General features: G+C 42.1%; 1 protein-coding gene across 1 annotated transcript in view; it reads right to left on the bottom strand.

The window, feature by feature from the left end:
* Positions 1-12,019, bottom strand: part of RSPO1 (R-spondin 1) — a 221,349-nt gene that overhangs the window by 94,657 nt on the left and 114,673 nt on the right. Inside the window, exon 2 of the mRNA XM_069756909.1 lies at positions 10,804-11,146. Coding sequence (XP_069613010.1) covers positions 10,804-10,894 — 91 coding nt within the window. The 5' untranslated portion in view covers positions 10,895-11,146. The remainder of the gene's footprint in view (positions 1-10,803; positions 11,147-12,019) is intronic.

Raw genomic sequence — 12,019 nt, 5'->3', positions numbered from 1 at the left:
GAGAGCCCCTGAGGTGCCAGAACAGTAGAACATCCCATAAATTACCTAATTTTACAAACTACACCTCTCAATGCATTAATCTAGGGGTGTAATGATCATTTTGATACCAATGGTGTGCCACAGGATTTTATACCATTGGGCAGTGAAGAAAAAAATCATTTCATTTTTACAACAAAATATTTGCTTTAGCCCCAGATTTAGCATTTTCACACAAAAAGTGGGTAAAATTGGCACCATAATTTGTCCCACAATTTCCCACCTCCCAAGTGACCCCATTTTGAAAATTATACCCCTGCCAAATGTAAATGCTAAAGGTAGTTTATGCACACTGGGACTCAGAAGGGAGGGGGCATTTGGATTTGGGAGAGCAGAATTATCAGAATTTCTTTGTGGGAGCAATGAGCCATTTTGCTTTTCCAGACTCTTTGTGCTACCTGTAACGTGGAAGCCTCCTATATTTCTGTTAACAGATGAGTGGGGACTTACTTTTTTTGTGGATTGAGTTGAAGCTTTTATTGGGAACATTTTTCATAACGTTTGAGATCACATTTATCTAGCACTCTACGCTGAGCACACACTTTGGGATTTCCATCTAAATCTCTAAGCTACATGACAGATAAAACCCCTGATGGATCCATTCACTATAATGAGGCAGCAGAGTTACTCTGGACTCCGTCTGGCCTCTGTTCAGCGCTGTCCTTTTCAGAGGTACACAAAACTATGGTGGACCACGTTTTTATGCAGGCCTAAAAAGACAGACACCGTCGGATCACAGGTCCTATGGCATTCACAGTGCCTCCATGTACTTCATAATAGAGAATCTCCTCCCGACAGTTCTGTCTGAATCATGTATTTCAGAGATATACACAGAAACCCTGGTATACGCTCTCGGTGTAGAGCACAGGATAAATGTGCGCTGAGCCTTACTGCAATCTTTGGGAGGCAGAATGAACAAATCCACAGTAGGTAAAGAATTTTTTTTTAACGTTGTTCCTCGTGCGGTATAAGTGATTAGGTGACTTTATTCGTCAGGTCGGTGCGATTACAGGGATACCAGATTTATATACTTTTTTGTGTTTGGCTTCTGTCAAACAACAAAAACCAGCAATTCAGGAATTGTTTTTTCCCCCTCCATTCTGCGTGTGGTAAAATAGATAAGTCAGTTTTATTCTCCAGGTCAGTGCGATTACAGCAATGCCATATTTTTTTATGTTTTGGCGCTTTTACACAATAAAAGCAAAACACTTTCATAGAAAAAATAATTATTTTTGCATTGCTTTATTCTGAGAGCTATAACTCTTTTATTTTTCAGCTGATGGAGCTGTATGGTGACTTGTTTTTTGCAGGACAAGACGGCGTTTTCAGTGATAATATTTATATTTACATTGGTCTTTTTGATCGCGTTTTATTCCACTTTTTCTAAGCAGTATGATGATAAAGCATAGTTTGCTACTTTTTTGTGTGTTTTTTACAGCCTTCACTGAAGGGGTTAACTATTGTCACACTTTTATAGATCGGATTTTTCCAGACACGGCGATACATGTACTTTTTTTTATTTAATTTTTTTTTTTACATAAAAATGTGTAATTAGTAGTGTATTGTTATTATTATTATTATTATATTATTATTTTGTAATTTTTTAAATATATATTTTTTTAAATCTTTCCTTTTTTACCTAGTCCATTTATGGGACTTTCACTTTTTTCACTTTGATTGCAGGTATAATGCATTGCAGTGCACTAGCATTGCAGTGCATTATACCTGTACTGAAAGCTTCTGACACCATGCTGTGAGTTGTTGAATAAACCCAGTGAACTTTTAAAGGAACGTGCCTCCTGATTGCCACCCGCTGCACCTGAGCGAGTACAACCCCTGCAATTGGTGTTAGACGTGCGGGCAGCGTTCCCAGCGGAGACGTGAGACTGTTACTACATGTTCTGGGTCAAGTCTGCAGTAAGTCAGCAAGCATTGCCGGTAAAAATGGAGGACCTGCTGAAACACTTGGTCCAGTTGCAGTCACAGTAGCAAGAGACCAACAGGCAGTTGTTGCAGCAGATACAACAGAGCCAGCAGGGGCAAGGGCAGCAGATGCAGCTTCTGGCAACCGCCATCCAGGGCAAGATGAGTGCCCCAACCCCAGGTCTGGCTGATGACGCCCACGTCCGGAAGGCAGTAAGACGCGCATTGCAGAAAATGACCCCTGGGGATGATGTTGAGGCCTTTCTGACGGTGTTTGAGGGAGTTGTGCAAAGTCCTGAAAATCTCCCAGTTGAGGACTTCAGTGTACCATCCTCAGTCAGATGGCCTTGGCCTTGTTGAAAGGTTTAACAAGACACTGAAGAGCATGCTAAGAAAAGCCATAGAGAAGGATGGAAGAGACTGAGACTGCCTCTTACCATATCTGCTGTTTTCCATCCGTGAAGTTCCACAGGCCTTCATGGGGTTCTCGCCATTCGAGCTTCTGTATGGCTGACATCCATGAGGTCTCCTGGATATAGCCAAGGAAACCTGGGAAGCCGAAGTCATGCCCCATAGAAGCGTCATTGAGCATGTGGCACTGATGCAGCAAAGACTTTCGAAGGTGATGCCCATCGTGAAAGAACACCTCCGCCAGGCACAAGAAGCTCAGGCCAGAGTCTACAACCGGTCAGCAAGTGAGGCAGTTCAATCTGGGAGCCCGAGTTCTTGTGCTAGTTCCGACAGTGGAGTGCAAGTTCTTGGCCAAATGGTAAGGGCCATATGAGGTGGTCGAGAAGCTTGGTGAGGTAAACTATAAGATCCAACAACCAGGAAGACGGAAAGCAATCCAAGTTTACCATGTCAACTTCATCAAGCCATGGCAAGATAAAGAGCAGGCGGTAACTCCATTTTTACTGGGCAACCCAGAAGGTGAGGTTGGAGGGGTTACTATAGCAGAGACATTATCAAAGGCCCAGAAACAGCAGTGCTGGGAGTTACTCCAGAAGAACAGGGACCTGTTTTCAGAGTTGCCAGGGTTCACAAAGGTCGTAGAGCATGAGATCCTGACAGAGACACATGTGCAGGTGAACGTGAAGCCCTATCGAATTCCTGAGGCTCGTCTAGAAGTAATCTCCAAGGAGGTGGAGCATATGCTGAAGCTTAGAGTCATTGAGGAATCCAAGAGCGGTTGGTCGAGCCCAATTATCCTGGTCCCAAAACATTATGGTGAATACAGGTTCTGCAGCGACTATCGGAAGTTGAATGAGGTTTCCAAGATCACCGCATATCCCATGCCACACGTTGATGAGCTTATCAAAAGACTTGGGCCCGCCAGGTACATAGCCACCTTGGATTTGACGAAGGGGTATTGGCAGATCCCCATGGCACAGGAAGCCAAGGAGAAGAATGCATTTTCTACACCAGACGGATGCTTCCAGTATGTCCGGATGCCATTTGGCTTGCGGAGAGCTCCCGCGACCTTTCAGAGGGCTATGGATAGAATCCTTGCACCCCATAAGCCATACGCTGCTGGGTACCTGGATGATATCATCATCTTTAGCCCTGACTGGGAAAGTCATCTGGAAAAGGTCCAAGTAGTGTTTGATACTCTAAGGGAAGCGGGATTTACAATAAACCCGAAGAAGTGTGCCTTGGGTAAAGAAGATGCCAAGTACCTGGGATATGTAGTGGGTTGTGGCGAAATTAAACCCCAAATCAGTAAAGTGGAGGCAATTCAAATATGGCCAAGACCACTCTCCAAAAAGCAGGTTGGAGCCTTCCTGGGAATTGTGGGATATTACAGGAGGTTCATCCCAAACTTCGCCATGGTGGCTGCGCCTCTGACCGATCTTCTAAAGGGGGCAAAACCAGTAATGGTTAAATGGTCCGAAGAGAAAAAGTCAGCCTTCCAAGAAATGAAAGGGGCTCTGTGTAAGCAACCCGTTCTGATGGCCCTGGACTTTAAGAAAGAATTTATTCTTCAGACAGACGCCTCTGATGTTGGGGTAGGAGCAGTCCTTTCCCAGGAGATACATGGGGAGGAGCATCCTGTTCTCTACCTGAGTATGAAGCTGTCATCATGTGAAAGAAATTACTCGGTCATAGAGAAGGAGTGCTTGGCCATAAAGTGGGCGGTGGACACATTACGATACTATCTGCTGGGACGTAAGTTTAGATTGATATCTGACCATGCCCCACTCAGGTGAATGAGGGAAGTGAAGGGTAGAAATGCTAGGGTCATCCGTTGGTTCTTAGCCCTGCAGGGCTTCAGCTTCCATGTAGAACATAGGGCAGGAAAGCTACAAGGTAATGCTGATGCCTTCTCAATAATCCCTTGTCTAATGGGGGAAAGTGCCAAGCACCATGGCTTTAGGCAGAGGCGGAGGTATGTAGTGTTGCTAAAGGTCATATAGTCGACGGAAGGTATGTGTTGCAGAGATGGCTTGTCTCTGTGATGTAACCCGGAGTGTTTTCTTTAATGCACATAAGCAATAAGGGATCATTTAGTTCACTTGGGTCCGGGTTACGGGTAGCTGTGAGAGATGGGAGGGTCTGGCTACCCATATACCTTACCCATAGGTAGGGGCATCATCATATCTCTATATGTGTTTGAGGACCTGCAATGATGTCACTACCACGTGACTAATCATGTGATGGGTTCCTGGGTGTGGTTAGAACTATATAATGTAGCCTAATGCTTAACACAGGACCTGTATGTGGGGAGATGAAAGCCTCCAATGTGTGTTGAGGCTCCAGGACTGAGCCTGAAGTGCTGGACATTGGTATTTTCTTTTGCCTGAACTAAAGGCTATTTGTTTTCTGTTTTTGGAGTTGTTGAATAAACCCAGTGAACTTTTAAAGGAACGTGCCTCCTGATTGCCACCCGCTGCACCTGAACGAGTACAACCCCCACAAGGTCTATAGGGTTACATTGTAAAATTCACTTGCGGGTCACATAGAGTGCATTGTGACCCAGAGAGTCTGCAGAGGATTGATGTTACTCAGAAATAGAGAACAGTACTGGATCCCGGAGAAAGCAGTGGTGGCTGAGTACATTAACACACTAGCACTACATTACATGCACATACACACATTTAATTAAAAAAAATGGATGGAAAAGTTTCTTTAATGAGGTGGTTGAGACAGCCTTCTGTTATGTACTGATTACTGGTTGTTTCTTGATTCAGCACTGCAAGTCCCAGCATCTGATCTTTAGCCTTCTCTGTACCTTTACCACTAATTTTACCATGTCATTTCTATTAGGCCATGTTTTTGTGGTTGGTGACCTTCGATGTAGTACCACATTTTCCAGCACTTCCCCTAAGTGTTTATATTTTACCTTCCCGCCTTATTCATTAAGAACAGTACATTACATTCTACACTATACTATTGTTTCTATCAGTCTCCGTTGCAAGTGTTTGTATCTTTGCTTCCACTTTTGTCTATGTAGTTGTAGGGAGGAGAACCAAGCTAACGGTCTCTCCTGCGTATCTGGACCGAAACCATCAGGGCTGTCATCAGTGTTGCAGGGGAAGAGATTACTTACCGGAGCAGCACAGGGCACATGACTGATGGGGGCAGGTCGGACTTAAATAGCATAATTCCAACCCAATAGAAACACTTTACATAATGGGATGCCTAAAGCATGCATCACAATTTGACACACTGCCTACAGCAGTCTCGATTTGAGAGGACACTCCTGAATACAATAATCACCATGAGAAAAATTATGGAGTAATAAGTCCGCAAAGCATGTATAAAAATGTGTATAAACTTTATTAATAAATTCCATACAAATCAAAATAACAACACGTACAAAAATAATAATAACAACACTAATAATAAGGGATCAGGTCAGCCACAGGTATATATCCAGCCAAATAACATGAAATAAAGTGCTTAGTGCTCACATGTAACTCAGGGAAGCATCTGCACTGTGTCCCTACCATTAGGCATAGTGCCACATCACGTGATCAAAGTTCAGTAACAACCCAATGGTATGTAGTCATATTCTAACACTAATGCTTACCCATACTGAGATGTAGTGCCGGACCTGTGTATCGCCGCCACCGCCAATTTATTAATAAAGTTTATACACATTTTTATACATGCTTTGTGAACTTAGTACTCCATAATTTTTCTCATGGTGATTAACGGACTTAAATAGCAGTTTGAGCGGGAAGACAGGACAGTGGCGGGGACCGAGCTTGTGAGTAGTAAGACTGTTAACTCCCTCTTCATGGACCCACATCCGCTAGTTGTGCCTATACCCCCAGCTAGCGAGACTGCCGACGCATCCTGCCCTCAGCCCAGAGAGACTTCCTCACTGGGTAGTGACCAGGATAAAGTGCAGAACTTTGCTCCGCTCACCACCGGTGAGGCACCGCTTAGTCCCATCCTTGTGGTGCCTGCTGAGGACCAGCCCAGGCCTGTCCGCTGGACTATGTGCTCCTAGTGCGACCTTGCTCACTGAACTCTCTGCTTCTTCTTCTGTGCCACCAACCATCACCCCACCATGCGCACGGATCAGGAGATCACATGCCGAAGAACCCTGAGGATTCGTCCTCGCAAGGAGAAAGTGCATTGCTCATCTGCGGGACCGGATCGGAGACATCTCACGCTGCCTGAGGCACAGCTGTGGAATCTTCCAGGCACCTTCCTCCAGCACACAGAGACTGATAAGTTAAGTGTTTTATTTTTAAGTGAGAGTTTTACCTCATTATTCCTAAATTATATTGTGTTCTATGTTGTTTGGCTTTATCTATTATATACTTTTATACTTTTCACCCCATGATGTTAGTGTGTAACCTTCTTTTAGTGCTCACATTTTAACATTGAATGCTTACATTATTATCTTCCTAGTATATATTGCTCACCAACATGTGTTAGCATTACGTATTTTACCTTTATCCTATTTGTTCACCTGCTCTGACCGTTGACTCCATGATGTCAGTGTGTAAAGCTTTTCTTTCCTTTTTGCCCATTTAAGTTCTTTTAACATACATGCCTGGCCTGAGGAATACATGTGTCCAAAGTTGAAACGCGTAGCCCTTATTCTTTTATCCAATTCATATGAAGCTATGAAGCTTGTCGTTCACACTCAGCAGCGCTTATATCATCCCTTTTTTATTTTAATTTTCAAACTACACTGTGTGCAGAATTATTAGGCAAGTTGTAGTTTAGAGGATTATTTTTATTTTTGATCAACAACTATGTTCTCAATCAACCCAAAAGACTCATAAAAATCAAAGCTTAATATTTTTGGAAGTTGGAGTGTTTTTTTTTTTAGATTTGGCTATCTTAGGAGGATATCTGTTTGTGCAGGTAACTGTTACTGTGCAGAATTATTAGGCAACTTAAAAAAAAACAAATATATTCCCATCTCACTTGTTTATTTTCACCAGGTAAACCAATATAACTGCACAAAATTTAGAAATAAACATTTCTGACATGCAAAAACAAACCCCCCCAAAATTAGTGACCAAAATAGCCACCTTTCTTTATGATGACACTTAATAGTCTTCCATCCATAGATTCTGTCAGTTGCTTGATCTGTTTACGATCACCATTGCGTGCTGCAGCCACCACAGCCTCCCAGACACTGTTCCGAGAGGTGTACTGTTTTCCCTCCCTGTAGATCTCACATTTTATGAGGGACCACAGGTTCTCTATGGGGTTCAGATCAGGTGAACAAGGGGGCCATGTCATTATTTTTTCTTCTCTGAGACCTTTACTGGCCAGCCACGCTGTGGATTAGTTGGAGGCATGTGATGGAGCATTTTCCTGCATGAAAATCATGTTTTTCTTGAACGGTACCAACTTTTTCCTGTACCACTGCTTGAAGAAGTTGTCTTCCAGAAACTGGCAGTAGGTCTGGGAGTTCAGCTTCACTCCATCCTCAACCCGAAAAGGTCCACAAGTTGATCTTTGATGATACCAGCCCATACCAGTACCCCACCTCCACCTTGCTGGCATCTGAGCCGGAGTGGAGCTCTCTGCCCTTATTGATCCAGCCTCTGGCCCATCAAGAGTCACTCTCATTTCATCAGTCCACAAAACCTTTGAAAAGTCATTCTTAAGATATTCGTTGGTCCAGTCTTGACGTTTTATCTTATGTTTCTCGTTTAAAAGTGGTCGTTTTTCAGCCTTCCTTACCTTGGCCATGTCCCTGAGTATCGCACACCTTGTGCTTTTTGTTACTCCAGTAACGTTGCAGCTCTGAAATATGGCAAAACTGGTGGCAAATGGCATCTTGGCAGCTTCACGCTTGATTTTCCTCAATTGATGGGCAGTTATTTTGCACCTTTTTTGCCCAACACGCTTCTTGTGACCCTGTTGGCTATTTGCCATGAAACGCTTGATTGTTCGGTGATCACGCTGCAAAAGTTTGGCAATTTCAAGACTGCTGCATCCCTCTGCAAAACATCTCACAATTTTGGACTTTTCAGAGCCTGTCAAATCTCTCTTCTGACACATTTTGCCAAAGGAAAGGAAGTTGCCTAATAATTAAGCACACCTTATATAGGGTTTTGATGTCATTAGACAACACCCCTCCTCATTACAGAGATGCACATCACCTGATTTACTTAATTGGTAGTTGGCTCTCAAGCCTGAACAGCTTGGAGTAGGACAACATGTATAAAAAGTATCATGTGATCAAAATACAACTTGCCTAATAATTCTGCACACAGTGTATATATCATACACATACATAGTAATGTAATACATGTACACATGCATATTACCATTATACTACTTACATTTGTAGTTCTGCTGCACCACACACATATGTAGTACTGATTTATGATGCAAGCAGAAATATATACTGCTTACCCATACATTCATTACACACATGGATGTACATAACAAACACATGTATCATAATCATTATACATACATACCACATATGTACTCATACATAACACACATATAAATCATACATTTTATACAATCCTACATATACATTTCAGACATTACATATACATCACTCTCTCTTTACATACACACATATAGGTTTGGCGTTAAGGGAGGCAATTTCCAGTTTACGGTTCCCCAATAGGGCTCAATAACATAATACCACATGGGGACAGAATGTCCTATTAGTGATGGTCTCTAACATTATGTCCTCCCTTTATGCACAACTGAATCTGTCAAAAGCTGAACTTCTTGTATTTCCCCCCTCTACTAACCTTCTTAAACCCAATATTACAATTTCCATTTTTGGTTCCATCATTACTCCCCAGCAACATGCTCACTGTCTTGGGTTTATATTTGACTCAGATCTTTCCTTCACTCCCTACATCTGATCACTTACTCATACCAGCTGCACCTCAAACACATCTTCAGAATGCTACCTTTTCTCACCTCTGCAAAAACTTTTACTGTTGCTCTAGTTCATTATCGTCTCTACTATTGCAACTCTCTACTAATCGAAATAGAAAAATGAACAACGCTCACCATCTTCATAATGTAGCTGTTGGACCCGGGACGAATCAATGGAACATCGTGGGTGCCAAGAATTTGACTGGTGTGCTCAGCAATAACAAGTAGAAAAGTAGAAATTCGGCTCCAAACGGAGATAGCTTAAAATATCTTTACTAGAAGTCCATAAAATCACTAATCAGTTCTGGTGATACTGGCCTCCCTCTTCCTAAACTTTCCCCTCTCCAATCCGTCCTAAATGCAGCAGCCAGGATCATATTACTTTCTAACCACTACACCGATACCTCTACCCTGTGCCAGTCATTGCACTTGTTGCCCATCCACTACAGTGTCCAATATAAACGTATCACTTGCGCTTGACGGTTCATCACCACCCTACATCTCATCCTTCATCTGTCTTCCACTCTACCTGTGCTCTCCGTTCTGCTAATCACCTAAGACTAACATTATCAATAATCCGAACCACCTACACCCATCCCTAAGACTTCTCTTGTGCTGCGCCACTTCTCTGGAATGCACTACCCCAGACAATTTGATTAATTACCAGCAGTTTAAATAATTCCACAGCTTTAAGTGTGACCTAAAAACTCATTCCTTTAGACTGGCTTATTGCCTCACCTCACATAACTATTCCGGTTTTGCTCTTCCAACATTTTTCTCTGAATCTAGTCCCTCGCAGCATTCATTTACACTGTGGCCATACCGTACAATACAAGCACTTTTTACCATACACATTACATGTCTCCCCTATTTCGTTAGATTGTAGCTTGCGAGCAGCAGGGCCCTCACTCCTCTTTGTATCTATAGAGTTATATGTTATTCTGTGATGTCTTCACGGTTTGTACAAGTACCATCTGTAATGTAAAGACCTGTGGAATATCTCGGCTCCGCTCACCAAAAAGAGCCGCGTCTTTTAGATACCAAATTGATCCCTTTTAAATATGTGTTTACTGCAGGGGAACACACTTTTTAATATTTAATTAACCGATGTGAAACCTCGCTGGGTCGCTGGGAGCTTTGCAGGGACACAAAAGCAGAATGTGATGAAAAAGGTCCTTAGCAGAGCACTCACTCTGTAATGTATTGTTGTATACTTAATGCAATTTATTTAATATATCATCATTTTTAATCACTGAAAAACTGAAAAAGACATCAAGGTACATTTTCCTACGATTTTTACCGTTTTTCTGTTGTCTTTGCTTAGAAAAGTTTTCATTTACTGACATCAAACTGAAATGTTGAACATGATGATGACTCCCGAAGATCAGTAAGTTAAATAATACTACTAACATTTAATGAAGACTGAAAAAAATGTTAACGTAACATTTTAACATTTAAAAAAAAATGTAATAGCTGCGAAATAGTGACATTGAGTTACAGATTGGTGGGAGTTGTACTTACGTCTCCTGTGTCTCCTCCCCTTCACAACCTTGCTGCTGTCTGCAATATCCATCAAGATCAACACAAGCACAGTGAACAGTCCAAACTGCATAGTAACTCTCCAGCACTGAGTGCATGCAAAGCCGGCTGATTGGAGGAGGTCTGTGCCACCCTTGTGGTTGTCTCAGTATCTGCTGTGTCTGATGACAAATGCAAGTCTGTACATGCCTGGTAAAGGGAAAAATCTGAAATTCATATCATCTGCTCCATGAACTTTAAGTTGCCGGTAGTTCTGACATTCTGAACTTGGATTGAGTTCCATTTATGTTGTCACTGGGGGCACTACATGAATCTTCTAGGGTACCTGCAGAGAACACAGTAATGAGGATATGCTAAGGAAGACTGTAAAGAAGCGTCATCGTATCATTAGTGGACTACATGTGATGTTCTACCTTTATATAGCCTCTATTACAACTCGTTTTGTACGCACTGCTTTAAAAGGAACCTGCATGGTGAAAACGGAATAAGATCTTTAGGTACAATGTTATAGAGCGGGATGAGCTGATAAGATTGATATCTATTTTCATTGGAAAAGTTTCAGTAAAACTTGAATTTTATTCATTGAAATATTTGTAGGCATATGAGTCCCTCTCAGTGACTCATAGCATTTCCTGTATGACTGCATGCAGAGATAGCTGTCAGTCACTCGTTGGACTGCCCACTGGACTTATATGCATACAAACTTCAATGAATAAAATGTAAGTTATTCTGAAATTATTTCCAACAAACCTGTACATCGCTCCGCTCAGCTCCTCCTTCTCTATACTGTTCTATCCACGGAACGGACTACATGTACAACATGACCGGTTCCCTTTAAGTGGGAAAAGAGTGAATCTTTACATAGGCCTCATTTATCTGAAGGAATTTTAATAAGAAAAATGAATAAACATGTAACACTTTTTGTGAGGAAAATAGACATCTAATAGATCAAAACATAAAATTATAAAATAGTATGCAAAATAACTCTTCTCCAGAAATTAAAAAAAAACTCTATTGCAGCCTATAGTTAGCTACCCTGTAAATTAAGGTCTTACCCAAGAAAAGACTTCAAACATGACTATGAATAACACCGAAACCAAACACCCAACACCCACCCAAACAGCTACTTCTGATCCCTTGCCCATCACTAGCATTACGTAGGGTCTTGTTGGGTTGGATAAGCCGCTAGAGTGGTCAT

This window comes from Ranitomeya imitator, chromosome 3 (assembly GCF_032444005.1).
Source record: "Ranitomeya imitator isolate aRanImi1 chromosome 3, aRanImi1.pri, whole genome shotgun sequence".
In the NCBI taxonomy this organism is placed as follows: domain Eukaryota; kingdom Metazoa; phylum Chordata; class Amphibia; order Anura; family Dendrobatidae; genus Ranitomeya; species Ranitomeya imitator.
This window is presented reverse-complemented; position numbering and strand designations above follow the sequence as displayed.